The sequence below is a fragment of the Falco rusticolus genome, chromosome 20 (assembly GCF_015220075.1).
Source record: "Falco rusticolus isolate bFalRus1 chromosome 20, bFalRus1.pri, whole genome shotgun sequence".
Classification (NCBI taxonomy): Eukaryota; Metazoa; Chordata; class Aves; order Falconiformes; family Falconidae; genus Falco; species Falco rusticolus.
The window spans coordinates 3,642,759-3,658,851 of record NC_051206.1 but is presented as its reverse complement, the minus strand read 5'-3'; the positions used below and the strand labels follow the sequence as shown (position 1 = coordinate 3,658,851).

Genomic DNA, 16,093 nt, shown 5'->3' with positions numbered 1-16,093 from the left:
TAGGGTATGGCTAAAATGCACAAGGTGTGGCTCAGACATATAGGTTACAGCTCAAATGCATAGGGTCTGCGTGCAATGCATAAGGTACAGCTCAAACGCACAGACTAGGATTCATAAGCAAGGGTTATGGTTCAAATGTATAGGATCTGGCTCAAATGCATAGGGTACAGCCCAAAAGCATAGGGTACGGCTCAAAAGCATAGGATCTGGCTCAAATGCATATAGGGTATAGATCAAACGCATATAGGGTACAGCTCAAATGCATATAGGGTCTGGCTCAAATGCATATAGGGTACAGCTCAAAAGCATATGGCCTGGCTCAAATGCATATAGGGTATAGATCAAACGCATATAGGGTACAGCTCAAATGCATATAGGGTCTGGCTCAAATGCATATAGGGTACAGCTCAAAAGCATATGGCCTGGCTCAAATGCATATAGGGTATAGATCAAACGCATATAGGGTACAGCTCAAATGCATATAGGGTCTGGCTCAAACGTATATAAGGTACAGCTCAAACGCATATGGTACAGATGAAAAGCGTAGGGTATGGCTGAAATGCATAAGAGTATGGTTCAAACATATATAGGGGATGGCTCAAACACATATAGGGTATGGCTCAAAGGCATAAGGTCTGGTTCAAACACATATAGGGTGAGGCTCAAACCATAGGGTATGGTTCAAACATATATAGGGTATGGCTCAAAGGCATAGGGTCTGGCTCAAAGGCATATAGGGTATAGATCAAATGCATATAAGGTACAGCTCAAACGCATATAGGGTCTGGCTCAAATGCATATAGTGTACGGCTCAAATGCATATAGGGTACAGCTCAAAAGCATACGGCCTGGCTCAAATACATATAGGGTTCAGCTCAAATGCATATAGGGTCTGGCTCAAACAATGCATATGGTGCAGCTGAAAAGCACAGGGTATGGCTCAAATGCATAGAGTATGGTTCGAACACGTCTAGGGTATGGCTCAAAGGCATAAGGTCTGGCTCAAACACATAGGATATGGCTCAAACACATAGGATATGGCTCAAATGCATAGGGTCTGGCTCAAATGCATAGGGTCTGGCTCAAAGGCATGTGGTAGGATTGGAATGCATGGCTTTCCACGGACACACACGGTACACCCCGACAGGCAGCATTATGGCCCAAGCACGCTGCGCACTGACACCGCCGTCACCGCCGCTCCCCTGCCATCCCCGCAGCGTCAGTCCCACTCACCCCCTCCACCCCCCTGCCCCTGCCCGGGCTAAATCCAGCACATGGGGCCTGGGATGCGCCAGCAGTGCCCAAAGCATCCTGGCTCCGGGTCTGTCATCACTTGTCCAGCACGTGATGCCCAGGCGGTCCGGCCCCGAGCCTCGGGAAGAGCAGGCGAGCCCGGAGCTGGCTGGGACCATGCACTGCCTTCCTTCATGGTGCAAACTTCCTCGGAAAGGAAGAGTCGTGCAGCCTTTAGATTTTTTTTTTTCCTTTAAAGAACATGAAAGAATCTGATAATTACTTCTATCTACCACCCAACTGTACTAATTACCAACCTATTTCTTCACAGTATGACAGACACAGGCTCTCCAAAACACATAGAGATAAATTAGCACTAATTGGTTTTCCTCTGGCTGTTTGAATTAGTATTTAAAGCTCCAATTACAAAGCAGAATAATTACTATTAATGTCCTGTCGCAGTACAAAAGGCAGATATCTCGCGAACGAGTCCAGGTGTATTATTACACTGATTACAGAATATTTAACCTGGCTCGTTAAGACAAAGACACGAGGAAACTTTAAAAAAAAAAATAAAAATCCAAGAAGAAAGGGAAAGAAAACTGCAGATGGTGGCAGGTCCCTGCAGGGGATGGAGGGGGTGGTCTTTGAAACCTGGGATGAGAGAGGTACAAGGGAAAGGAGTGAGGGAGAAAGAGCAAAGAAGGAAAATACGAGGGATGAAAAAAGAGCAATGCTGTCAGAAACCGAAGGAGATATTGGGGGGATGAGGGAGCATACGAGCATCGCCCTTAGCAGCACAAAAGGCAGCGCATGGTGCTGTTGTCTCCTCCTGCTCCCAGGGGTCATGACCCGCTGCCTTCCTCCTCCTCCTCCTCCTCCTCTATGGGCACTGCAAGCTCCACATCCCTGGGGAAGAGCCCTTTTGCTGGGAGCTGAGCCCTGCTGCCCCCTCCCCAGCTCCCTGCCCAGGGATGCTCTGGAGCTGGCTCTGCACCCTGGGATGAAGGGCTCTCTCAGACCCCCAGGAAGGGGCAGAAGCATTAACAACACCTGCTGTCATCCCCAGCACCAACCTGCTGATCCCCTGGTGGTCCAGAGTCAGGATGGTCACCCCGAAACGTGTTCGAGCATCCCCCTCACAAGCAGCCCAGTGCTTATCTCTGCCCTTTCTCACACCCAGCGACTGCAGGCTCCCCAAACCCTCGACTTTCTGCGGCGTGTGCACACACATGTGCTCCAGCTGGGAATGCACAGCCCCATCCCTTATTTTTCCAGGAAAAAAGGCAAGGGTCTGGCTGGTTTGTTAGGGTTTCAACCATGTCGTGCCACTGCGGGGCCAGTGCCATGTTCTGCCTTTGCCCCGGGGTGCTTCCCTCCTCATCCCGTGTCAGATGCCAGCTTCAGCCATCCCTGGAAAATCAGGATTGGGAATCAGGCAATTCCTCTGGGCTGGGTTCTCAGCACCTGCAGCCAAGGGGGAGCGCAGGGCCCATCCACTGCCCACCAGGACGGGGACACCTTGCAGGCAGGGCTTCAGCTCTGCATCCCCATCAGGTCTGCGGCAGTACTCGATGCCGCAGGGTTACACCCCACATTGGCCAGGACAGCGTGGGGAAGGGAGGGAGAGTCATTTTCAGGAGTGGACACAGTGGCCTTCCTGTCTGCAAGGCTCCAGGACTCTCAGATGGGGGGCTTGCATCCCCCCCATCCCAGCCAGCACCCCTTGTCTGCCCTTGGAGCGTTGGGCAATGCTTTGCCTGACATTTCATCACTTGGGCACTGGCAGGGCAAGGTGCGGGCGGACAGACCAGCAGTGCCCTCTGCTGCTTTTGGTCCCCTGCCACCAGCCTGGGGTCACCCTGGGGTCCCCACCATCCCTGGGGGGCTCACTCCAGCAGCTCCACTGGGGCTGGTCCAGCAAGGGTCGTGCCTCCGCGGTGTGGCAGGTGATGGGCGACGGGCATCATGTCTGGCCTGGGCACCTTCCCAGAGCATCCCCATCACCTGAGAGGGCCCCTCGGGAAGCGGGGGGCAGCATCCTCCAGTGGCTGGGGGGGCCCGTGGGTGTGTGGCGAAGGGGAGGACGGGGAGGGATTTCTTTTTAAGAGATAAGGTGGGTGGCGTGCGGGGATGCCAGCTGGCGATGGGCTATATTTCTACTGACAAGGCTTTACCCTGTAGGTGTGAGGAATTCCAATTAAATATTCAGCCTATTTGTCTGTGTGTGGGAGAGGGTTTGCTGTGCAGGAGGAAAGCCTCACATTCAGCTCAGTAGCTAACCATTAAGAGAGAAATTAGCTCAGTTCATCAAGGGAAGCCAGCGGAGGGTTTTCCTCACTCTCCTACCTTGTTCCGGCCCTCGTTCAGAAACAGCGGGGAATAAAACCATTGCATTTTGCTGGGAAGAGGCGAGCCGGCTGGCTGTGCCTGCCCGGAGAGGCAGATCCCAGCCTGGGAAAAGTTTTTTTTCCCAATGCCAGGGGATGTGATCCCAGCTCAGCCCACCCCATCACTACCCCAGAGGCTGCTGAGCAGGATCGATGCATCGGGAGACGGGTCGGAGGGGTGCGGGAGCTGCGGATTTAATTGCTCTCGCATTTACCGGCCACCTCCTTTCCGAGTCATTTACAATACACTAATTAATCGGTGGCAACCGAAAGCCCTCACTTCGAGGCGATCTTTCAAAGCGGGAGTGCCCCGCGAGAGTTGATGTTTCATCGATGAAGGGCCCTTTTGCTGGGGCAGCGGCAGACGGGATCGATGGGGCTTCAACGATCATCCCTGCCCACGCGTGGGTATTTGGGGTCGGGCTTAAGACGGTGGAGAGGTCCTGGCATGGCAGCGGGTTGCAAATCCCCCAGGCATGCACGTGTGCCACCAGCTGGAGGAAAGATTGGGGTGAAAAAATGGTATTTTGGTAGCAGGGATGCTCCTCCATGCAAAGAGTGAGGGTGGGATGGGGCCAGATCCTGCACTGGCCATGGGGGAGATTTGAGGAAGAACTGTATTTCAGGAAAGAAATAAAAAAAAAAAAAAAAAAAAAGTTGCCATCGAGCTGATTTCACCATTTTCTGGAACCTGATGTGTTTTTGTACTTTTGAAAAAACTTTCCATCTCAGAATATCCAAATTTTAAATAGAGCCCAAAGCGACAAGAATAAAAAATAAAAAAATAAAAAAAGATGACTTTTTCATGAAACCACAAACGATATCCTGTTTCCCTCCTGCACAGCGCCTCTGTTTTGGGGAAGAGAAGTTGTTCCTGACGGGAATGAAGCTGTAATTTCCCTCTCCCGAGTGAAGGCAAAACTCCTGGCTCCCCCAGGCGATGGGCAGTGTCAGGGACTCGGGTCCTGGTACACACTCACAGAGTTTTAAAAGATCTAAAAGTTGAGCCCAAGCATCTTTTGGAGGAAGGGGTGACTGTAGGTGATGGGTGATGGGGTGCTACTGGGGACACACACACAAGCATCCCCATCTACAGGGGTCCCGATGCTGCACCGTCCCCTGGCTGATCAAACCAGAATGCAGCTCGTAGCCTCACCGGGATGAGAAACTGGGTTTAATCTGCTTTAAATCCTCCCTGCACATTTCAGGCAGAAAAATTAATCCTTTGGTCAAACTCCAGCCCTACCACCCCCAGGCCAGCTAACCCAGCCCTCCCACCACAGGGACATGTTCACTGGTGACTTTCCTGATGCAGCTGAGACGGTTCCAAAAGTAAATCAGGGAGCAAAAGCCTCGGCTGGATCCCATGGGATGCTCCCTGCCACGCTGAGCTTTCCTCCCCCCTCCCCGTGCACGGGACACAGGACCCTTATGGGGTTTCTCAATCACACCCAAATCCCTTCCAGCTCTGCTGTCGGCTTTACGGGGCAGAAAGCACCTTTTTTGGGGCTCAGCACCCCCACCAAGGAGCAGGATCCTCCAAGGACCAGCCCTTCAACCTTCCCATCCCAACCACTCTGCTTTACCGGCAGCATCCACAGTTTTGCCATTGGGATCGCTACATATATACATATTAATATTTTAATTTCCGCCCCCCCCCCCCCTTCCTTTTCTTTTAAAATCAGAAGCCAGAAACTCCATAGCAACCCGCAGCTCCCAGGGTCTGACTCCAGCGCTTTGATCGCGCTGTCACTTCGTTTAAGGCTACACCCCGGTAGGTGTGAGGAACTCCAATTAAGCATTCAGCTGGCTTGCCTGTGTGGGGGGACAGGCTCTGCTGTGGAGGAGGGAAGCCTCGGCGCTATCGCGGTGACTAATCGCTCAGACACCGGTTGTCTGTGGCACCAGGGGAGGGCAGGGAGAGGGTTTTCCTTCACCGTGCAGCTGCCTCTGCATTCCCTTTTCGGGAGATATTGCGGCTCCCCGCCGGGCTCGGGGGCTCCCAAGCGGAAGCTGGAAAGATCCCAAGCATCTTCTCGGAGTGGCTGGGGCTCCACCGAGATGCTGCTGTGGATCTCGTTGCTGTGGCCCTGGGGTCTTGGCTGCTCCTCTTTGCACAGCCCTGGGGTCACGTTTTCAGAGGGAAATCAGATTTCGGAGTTTTTAAGGTACATATTTGTGCCTTGCGCATCCCCTTGCTCTGGAGGAAAGGTTGGTGCCTCTGATGTGTACAAGCTTTTACGCCGTTTGGATGAGCATCCCTAAATTTCAGTGAGCATCACTAAATGTGGCTATCAAGCTCCAAAATGAGCACGTGGCCTTTGCCTGAACTCCCACAGGGAGCAGAGCAGAGCATCCTGCCCTCGGCCACCAGCCCAGCCCTGGCCCTGGCCAAGATGTGCCGGATCGGCTGCCACCACGAGCATCACCACGAGCATCACCATGAGCCCCACTCTGCAGCACCATTTCCCGCATCCTCCCCTTCCCTATGGAAACAGCCCGGCTGTGGGCACCCATCCGGCTGGCAGGCATGCGGCAGCACACCGCAGGGCACAGCATCCCCCAGAGCACCCCAAAACTGCCACCCTGGCCACAGCAAGGACATCTGCCTGGGGCAACGCCGGCTGCAGCACCAAGTCCCTGAGGGACCGTGGCCGAGGGGGATGCAGAGGTGGGGGATGCGGTTGCTCGGTCCCAGCACAGGGATGATGCCCCACTCCAGAAAGGGCACCAAGGCAGGGTGTGCCCAGGCTTTTTAAACACCTGCATGAGCGAGGGCAAGTGGAGGGGAGCAGGCCAGCCGGCGCGGCTTCGCCCCCGCTCCCCGGGGAGGTGAGAAGGGGGCCGGCAGCCGCCCCCCGCCACCACCGTGGGCAGCAGCAGGATGTGCTGTCCCTCCCCTGCACTTCCCAGCGAGCACTTTACATAACTTCTGCTGCTTAGTCACAGCTTCGACTCTTTTTTTTTTTTCCCCCTTTTTTTTTTTTTTTTTTTTGGAGCGATTTTCTCAGCCGCATCAGAGCGCGAGTCATTTCGGCAAGGGAAGTCCCTTCCTTTCTTCCGTTCCCTTGGTAACTGCACAAATTTGCTTTTCAAATGATTCATGACCGGGGTGCTGTAGGAGTTCCCTCCTCCAACACAAATCGCTCCCACACAGCCACACATGCCCGATTAATCATTGATTAGCGTCTCTTCCGCAAGGTAGACCCAGGGAGCGCACAGCCCCGTCGCTCTCCTCCGGCCATCACCGAGGGGGTCCCCGGATGCTCGTGGGGGACGTGGATGAAAGTTTGCAAGAAATCCCATTCCCGGACACATTTCATAAACTATATATGAAATATTCCTGAGGTGACAGGGACACAACGCCAATGGGATCTAAGTGTTCTCCACGCCACAAAATCGGAGCTTGTCTCCGGCTGACGGTGATGGGTAAACCCACCCCCAACCCCCCACTGCATCGGCGCAACTTTATTCTTGATTTAATTTTTATTTTTCCCCTGCAACCACCTTAGATTAAACAAGCGGTGAGCTAAACTGGAGGGAAACCCAGTGTGCCGCAGGGTCAGCCGCCACCACGGCCAGGCTGGAGAGACAGAGCCCAACGGCAGAAAAAAGCCAGAAAAGTCCTTTTTGGACTGGTGGTGGGTGACATGCAACAGGGCAGAGCATCAGCCCAGGCTGAGCGGTGCCACGATGTGCCTCCGCACACCAATACCGGCACCGCGGCTTGGGAAGCAGGTTGGGATAGAGCCGGGAGAAGGTAAGCACCTGGCTGCTGGGAGCATCTCAGCTGGAAAATAAAATTAATCTGCAAAATATCTCCATACCATTTTGGTACGTTTTATCTGATTTATTCTCTCCTCGTTAAGAGGAGCTAATTAACAAACCATCGTTTAAATAAACAGCAGTGAGAGTGTTTGTAACCTCCACTTTATTGAACTGTGACAAATTATTAGCCTTTGCATGTTAAATGAAATAGAAGCATCGAGGGAAAAACCTTAATTCCCATCTGCATAACGAGGATACCTGCTGCAGAGATGAAGGCAGAGGGGCTGATTGACGGGGCAGCTCCTGGCAAGTGCAACACGCCACGTGTCTTGCACATGAAAACATCCCGAATAACCCCAAAACCAGAGGGGTTTCTGGATGCTGAATGGGTTAGCACCTCACATGCACCCTAAAAACATCCCTATGCAATGGCAGGGCCCAAGCAAAGCCAAGAGCATCCACGGGACAGGGCTGGGCTGAGGGGAAAAACCTGTGAGCATCTCGCTGCCGGCAGCCCCTGCTTACAAGAGCCTCTTTGTAGCCGTCACAATCATCTCGCTCATCATGGATCCTTGGCAATATAATGATAATAATCATATAATGCACATCTGTGCAGAGCCTGTCATCCCGAGCGCAGCCCCGAGTGCTTTGCTAGGCATCGCATGTGCAGAAGAGAAAGGTGCTGCAGCGCCGGGGGCTGCGGTGGGAGCGGGGGCTGCAGCCCTGCCGTGGTGCTGGGGGCCAAGCCGTGGCTGCATGCCCTGCGCTGGCGCTGCACCCCCAAGCATGGTGCCCAGCATGGGGTCGAGGAGGAGGATGGCTTGGTGGGGTGGGCAGGGGCAGGCTGGGAACAAGCTATGTTGGGGTACTCAGTGCTTTCCCCCTTTTCTCCCAGCCCCAATATGGGTTGCAGCAAGCACAGGCATGCTCGGTCCCGGCGACGGAGCCCCCATCCCCCCTGCCCCAGCTGGGCTATTGGGTGCTGGGTCCCCAAGACACAGCAGAGCCATTGCACGTCCCCCATGTGCTTTCAGCGCTTGCTGCGTTCCAGGGGGAATTGCTTAGTAGCAGCTTTTCAGGAGGTTTGGGAGTGTAATTACCTGTGAGCATTAATTACAAGGCAGGCGAGCATAAACCCGAGCAGCAGCTCCAGGAGAGCCCAGCAGCAGCTCACGCGGGGTGGGAATGCCAGGCTTTGCAGGGATGCACCAGTGGGTTTAACCCTCTGGCACGCGGGGGGGCTGCAGACCGAATGTCCCCTGGGCAGAGCCTGGGAAAGGATGGAGCACCCCAGGACTGATGAACCCCGGCAGCAAAGGGCAGCGCAAGGACCAAGGACGGGCTGTTCCCAGCCCAAATGCCGGTGGCAGAGCAGGCACCGAGGTTTGCCGGAGTGGTGCCATTGCACCACGAGTGGAAAAAGAAATGTGGGGAGGGGGTTTCCCTGCGGCGTGAGCGGCTGCCATGGGTCAGCACAGGCTGCAAGGAGGTGAAGCGCTGCGGCCAGCACTGTGGCCATGCCTGCGATGGCCTTGTGCAAACGCATGCGCTAATGCAGACATGCATTTGTGCAAATACACGTGCTTATGCAAAAACCCACACTTGGGCAAACACATGTGCTCGTGCAACCAGCCACGCCTATGTAAAGACCTTCCCCGCCCCCCTCCCCGGGTGAGCGGGAGCCCCGGGGGCTCTGGCTCTCCCTGAGCTCCCTCCTCTCCCTCCTGCAGCTGCAGTCCTGGGAAAGAAGCACTTTGCCTTGATGCTGCTTGAACAATTCCCCAGCTGAGCTGCTCCGTGCTCCCACAGCTGGGACTGATCCGGCGCTGGTGGGGGCTTCCCTGCAGCAGCCAGCTCCTGCTCCAGCATCCGAGACCCTAGGGTGGCATCGCACCCTACGCTCACTCACTCAACCTGATGCTGTTGCCTAAAGACCATGTTTAAAGGTAATACCAACAATTTGCTCTTCAAAACACACTGGATCTATAATTTCTATACTTCGTTCCTGAACTTTTGTTTTAAAACAATTGGCTGAGAAAACCCTTTTCAGACGATACTTGCAGAGAGCCTGATGGTAACAGCAATTAAACCCCATCTGTTTGCAACGCAGCCGTCGACACTCGGCTTGGGACACCGTGCGTGGGAAACCTGTTCAACACAAAACCTCACCAGGGAAACACGTGCCCAAGGGCTGGCACCAGGCTCCGATGGATGCGGCAGTGCCGAGGTTCCCATCGCTGCTGGGGCGCTGGCGTTTTGGGGGGACCTGACCTTGCCATGTGCCGATGGAGGACCAGAGCAGCTTGAAGCACAAAGAAAACTGCACCCGAGCAGCAGCCTCTTGTGCTTATTTTGTGTTTCCTTAGGGTTTGGGGTTTTTTTTTCCTTTTACTAATAAAGGTTTCATTAACAAGCAGCTATAGAAACTCACACCAGGGAACTGACTATTCCAAGGAGTCCAGTCATCAATTAAAACAACATTTCTCTCTGTTCTTTCCCTTTCAAACCTTTGGTTTAATCCCCAAAAAGTAGAGTCAAGAGGGCCCGAACGAGGGAGAATGATATCACGGCACCGACGGATCCATCTGCAAGGCAGTGGAGCCCCTGGAGTGGTGGGGACCGGCGGTCCCACGGTGTTGCAGGGTCAGCCAGCAGCTCAGGGACACAGGCACCGTGGATGCTGGATGGTGACAGTATCAGGCCCGACGCAGGTGGGGAAACCCACCCCAGCACTCCAGCATTTCCCAAAACAGGGATCCCTCCCACCCACGGGATACGCAAAAGCTGAGTTTCCCCCCCCTGTTAGCATCAATTAACCCAGTAAAAACCATTCCCTGCTCCTCCAAGATTTTTTTTCCCGGCTGGCCACAGCTGGCCCTGCTGGGAAGCTGAGCGCACCCGGTTCACGAGCGCTCTGCAAAAATATCCCAGGCGCTTCGCCCAGCAGCCAAGGGGCAGAAATAACAGCAGCCGGCAATTAAAGCTGCTCCTTATGATTAGTGATAAATCCAAGCGTTGTGGATGAGCGTGGCCCCCACACCCTGTGCTGTATAGACACGCTACGGGGGGGAAAAGTTTGCTTTGGAGCACGTGCATCAGTGTCCCTTCAGGATGGGGACAGGGATGCTCGCTGGGGCAGAGTGCAGGGCCACACGCGTGGGCGAGCAGCCGGCCCCCCGCAGGTCCCTTCCCAGCCCCTAATTGTGCAAAAATACCATAACTTTTAAGGTTAATAAAGCCCTTGTTTGCTTAAGATAGCACCTGTTTCTATGGTGACACTTGCAACCCAGAGCCTGTTTATCAACTGGCAAGGAGAAACGCTCTGACAAATGCAACCGCAGGAGTGGGCACCGTGGGCCAAGAGCGCTGGGTGCTGGGATCTCTGGGACCGGCCAGGGATGCTGTGGTCCCCCCAGCACCCAAGCCTGCCGGTCCTGCACCCATGGGTACCCCACCCCACTCTGCAAAGCCATGGGAGCAACCTCAACCCCAGGGGGCTGCACCCCAGCGCACCCACTGTGGGGAGAAAAACCATTTCATGTGGTGGGTGCTGGGGTGGGACTGGCTCTCCTTCACCCACAGCTGACACGCTTCCCCGACCTGACTCCGGACTCGCTTCCGACCAGCTCCGTGCCTCAGTTTCCCCAACCTCACCTCCCCGGGGAAGGGGCTGGCGGGGCGAGCTAAGCCATGCTGGGTGGCAATAGCACCCGGTGGGTCCCGCTCCGCTCCAGCCTGGCGCAGGATTTTTCCTGGCTGGCAGAACTGGTTTCCATAACGACTTTCTGTTACAAACATATTTTGATAAAAATAAAGTTAAAGCAGCGAGGCTTTAGTGGAGTACAAATTTGCTGCTCTCTCCCTCCCCCTTCCTCCTCCCCAAGGAGGGGGAATAAAGACGGAAAGCTTTCCATTTGAAGGGCAGTATTTTCTCCCTTTTTCTTTCCCCCACTGAATACAAAATGGAAAGCCTTGTTTACTGGATTTCTCTGTAAACTGGTTCCGACTCTGCCTAGTTACCTGATGCTCTACAGTATATACAGGATAATGTGATAAATTCATTTCCAATTCACTGCATTATCCTTTGAATATTTTAATGACTCATTGAATGGAGTAAAAAAAAAAAAAAAAAAAAAAAGCTATTTCAAATGAACAATTATGCTGCATTAGAGTAAAGGCTGATTATATTTAAACACTGCTTGCATGGATAACGGGACATATCGACCTCCGCCTATAAGAGCTAATTTGGCTCTTATCTCTAAATAATTTTACACTGCAAATTACCGTGAAAACCTAAAGGGCTTTAAAAACATTCATCAAAAGATATTATTCCACTTTGTAGCAACATTTTTATTTAAATTATTTTGAATGGGAGTGAAAGCATCTCTCATGTTTGACAATCGGAGGAGCGGCGGAGCAGCGGCGGGTAAGGAACAGTGAGCGGCACCGCTGGGATGGGATGCTCCATCCCAAAACCCACCTGGGAAAGCAAAGCCGGAGCCGAAACCAAACTTGGTGGCATGCCAAGATACTGCAGCACCTAGAAGGGGCACGGAGGGCTGCCAGAGCCACTGCCCTCCAAACCGGGGATGCCAGCGATGCCAGGGTGATGATGCCGGGGCGATGCTGGGGCGCAGGGGCTCTCGCAGCCCCCCAGCCATTGTGCCAGCCACCCCATCCCTCCCGGAGAAAGGCACTTGAAAGCCCCTCTCTGCACCAAAGCAACAGAAGGTGTCATGTAAAGCCTACACGGTTATTTTAGAGCCAGTGTGCAAATAAGCCTGTCAGCTGAAGCTCCTCGGAGCCAAGACTTCCATATACCCCCCAACGATCTGCATTTCAACGAGACACCATGTGGCTGAGCCCGGGGAGCCGCCGGCTTCGCAGGAGCCGTTTGGGGCTGGGGCTTTGGGAAAGCTCCGGCTGCAGCCCCCAGGGGGATGCTGGCACCCCCCAGCCTGCGCCCCCGGCCATGGGCACCGACCTCGGGGCTGGGCCAGCTGGGTTTGTCCTGGCGCCCTGCGAAGATGCTGCTGGCCTTGGTGGTGTCTTAGAGCGCACGGGAGATGTATAGGCATATATGTCTGTGCATACGTGAGATATATATACACACACACACACACAAGATATATATGGGAGGGATATATATATCATATCATTATACGTATTTATATATACCATGTCAATATAGAATCGTCTAGGTTGGAAAAGACCTTTAAGATCATCGACTCCAGCGTACATATATTATATATAATATCTAATGGAATCAGAGAATATCTCAAGTTGGAAGGGATCCATAAGGATCATCAAGGCCAGCTCCCTGCTCATATACATACACATGTATTTATCTCATGACGAGAAAGCTGAAGGAATAATTGGGGTTGGGGTAAGCTCCATCCCTGGCAGAGACCAGGCACCTGGAGACGGGAAAGCCCTTCTTCCCAAAATTCTCCTTTGTCCCCCTCCTGCCTGGCCCAGCAAGGAGCTTTCTGATCTTTTATACTGCAAACTGAATCGCCCAAATGCCAGGGGAAAAAAAAAAAAACCAACCACCTTCCATTTGTGCTGGAGAACTGGTTTTAATCCTGCATTTCCCTTCTTTGCTTAAATGATCTTAGACCCCCAAAAAAAAGAAAAAAAGAAAAGAAAAACACAATAATTAGCAATAGCGAATGCCTCAGAAGGATCTGTGTACAGAAGGGAAAACAAGAGCTTGGGCTTCTTTGCGTTTAGTAAATATTAAAATTAATGAGAGACTTTCAGGACCCTGTTGTTAGAAATGCAGAAGGGTTTCTGTGAAGGATTAAAAAAAAAAAAAGCCCTGTACACAAATCTCTGCAGTTATTCTGAAGCTTTATATTTTTCAGCCAATTATGAAATTCATGGAAAGTATTAATATCCAATTTTAATTTGCTCAATATTCCCATTAACAATAAAAAGTCTAATTAAGGTATCTGTACAAAAAGCCCTTAGCAGTAATTTCAGAGAATAATAGAGGAGAATGACGAGATATTTCTTGTTAAATGCGTGCTGCAAATTAATTGATATCTTAATTAGACTTCAGTACCAAGATTATTAGTTAGATTGATTCAGGGCTGAAACACCTAATCTTTTAAAAGATAAAAGCAAGCAGGAGAGAAACAAACCGGTTTTCCACAACCTTTCTGGAAGCAAACCAGTGGTCCTCAGGGACAGTTGGGGGGCGATGCCCCACTGCAGGGCTCATCCCTCTGTCCCATGGCCACGGAGCTGGGAAGCAGCAGGCATTCAAACCCATTTACCCCCCAGGCTGGAAACACTTTTCTCCCCCCAAAAAATAAATAAAAAGGCAAAATTTGGCACCAGCGAGATTTGCACCAAAATCACTTTTTTAACCAAAAAAAAAGGCAGCAAGAGATGTTTGAAACGATCGGTTGTCTGCAGAGAGAACTGGTGGTGGGGAGTTTGCAAAGCAGGTTTTTTTCAGCATTTCCTTAGAAGAAGAAGGAAAAAAAAAAACCCAAAAAAACCACCCAACCAGCAATATTTTTGGACCAGCTTCGCTCTATATAGCCTGAGGAAGCACTCCCCTACCTACACGCCGAGCACCATTTACATTTCTCTCCCAAACGCTCATCCTTCGGGATTTCACTGAGAAGATGCTGCTGCCTTACCCAGATGCGCATCCCATGGGAATCAAACCCTCCGGGGCAGAAACGCCCGATGCACCCCGGTTCTTGGGAAATCCCTGAGCTGCTGGGACCCCAAAATACGGACCCTGCAGGGGGGACTCACTGGGATGTCGGTGACCAGCCAGTGCCTCCAGAAGCGGTTCCTGGGGTTGGCTCTGCTGGGAGCGTCGGGGTCCACCAGCACCAGCACGTACTTCTTGCTCTGCAAAGAGGAGAGGAGAGCATTGTGGGCATGGTGTGCAGGGCTGGGGGCTTGCACCCATGGTGTGCCAGTGAGGAACAGCCCTCCAGGAGTTTGATCAGCTCCTCAAATACATTTTATTCCCACATTTTCCCATGCATGCACACTTGGACGGTTGCATTCATGCAAAATGCACAGAGAAGGCAAGCGATGAACGTGCACCAGGGGAACACAAAGGCCACAAACCTGCTCAGGACGATTTACTCCTCGTGACCTAAATCTCTTCAAAGAGAGGAAGAACAGGGGTTTTCTGCTACCTCCAAATAAAAGGCACTAAAGAGATTTTCCTCCCCTGCCAGCCATCCTCTAACTACATCCTACAGCGGCACAGGGCAGAGCGATGCACCACGGCACAGGGGACTTTCCGCCAAGGGTTGCAATCCCTGGGAGAGGGGGATGGGATATTTTGGGGGATTTAAATGTAGCTCCAGCCCCAGGGCGGTTGCTGGGGACAGGCTGGATGCCCCAGCCTCCACGAGGGTGGCTGCAAGGAGCTAAGCCCTACTGAACAAACCCCAGCCTAACAAAAGATGCTGCATGAAGTCAAGGCTGCTGCCATGCACCCGGGGGGTCGGGTACCTCTCCTGGGTGAAACTGGTCAAAGAGAGCCGGGACTCATGGATGATACTGGCTCAGCCCCTGGGCATCCCTTACATCCCACCCCAGGTCCCAACCAAGGGTTCCCAGCACCCAAGGGTGCCACCAACACTGTAAGACAACATGGATATTTTGGTCTCCCGAGGATGGAGCTGGGTTTGAAGTGACCTCTGGAGGCTGTGGATAGAAAACCTGCTGATCTCAGGGGATTTGGCAGGACCTCAGGCACCAGATTATCCTGCAAGCACCCAGATTAAGGGATCTATATCTTAATAAAACCTCCAGGTGCATCTGTCAGCTCGCCAGCGGTGCCACGCACCGCTCCAGCGTGCCCGAGGGCCGAGGTTTCATAAACGGCTGGGGGATTTAGCCATGCAATTCCCACCGAAATTAGCTGGAGCTCTGTGGCTAAATCCCCCGGTTGCTTGTCAAACCAGGCAGGGATTTTCACAGCGCAATGGTTGGGGTTGAACCAACCTTTTTGCTCTATTGCAAATCTTGCAAGTCTTGCAAATCTTGCCCTGGTTGGGGCAAATGGGGCAAGCAAGCCCCGGGGTGTTGCCGGAGCCGGGGATCGACTGTAGCCTCTTCCCTTTGCAGCAGCCGTGACTCGCTCAGCCCCCCGTGCAGACCCCATCCCCACAACAAGAACTGGTTTAACCTGAAAACGTGGATTTCAACCCATTTAGCAAATCCCTGGCAACAGTTGGCAGTGAACATCCCAAACTTCTGCAACCACCCGGGAGCACGGCCAGCAAGGCGCTGCTGCCCTGGCGCATTAATCCCAGCCTGGTTCAAGGCACTGGCATCGCGGGGGGGGGGGGGGGTTTACATCCAGCACGCAGATGTGTGCATGGAAAAGGGGCTGTGATGGTACCAGGGTGTGAGGCTGGAGCTCGGGAGAGCTGCCACCTCCCTCCCCACGGTGCTCGCAGCTGCAGCCGGCTGCATCGCTGTGAGCATCCACGAAAAAAAATCAGTAATATTCCTTACCGGCGCTGATATCAGCATTTAAAGGAAAGGAGGGGGTGGGGGGGGGGTGGGGGGGAGAAGAAGCCCGACAACCCAAAAACCCTACGCTGGAAGTGTGAAGGAATTTGAGCTCTAACTTTGGGGAGGGTGCGGAGCCGAGCACGGCGTTTCTGAATCTCTCATCTCTGCTCGGGAGCCCAGCTGGTGGGAACAGAACGTGT

General features: G+C 53.0%; 1 protein-coding gene across 9 annotated transcripts in view; it reads right to left on the bottom strand.

Moving 5' to 3' along the window:
- Nucleotides 1-16,093, bottom strand: part of PEBP4 (phosphatidylethanolamine binding protein 4) — an 80,012-nt gene that overhangs the window by 26,395 nt on the left and 37,524 nt on the right. For 8 of the 9 annotated variants that reach the window (XM_037371676.1, XM_037371679.1, XM_037371685.1 and 5 more), the window contains exon 5: nt 14,166-14,264. The exons of the other annotated variant lie outside the window; for it this stretch is intronic. In XM_037371676.1, the coding sequence (XP_037227573.1) occupies nt 14,166-14,264 (99 nt within the window). The remainder of the gene's footprint in view (nt 1-14,165; nt 14,265-16,093) is intronic. 9 annotated transcript variants of the gene reach the window in all.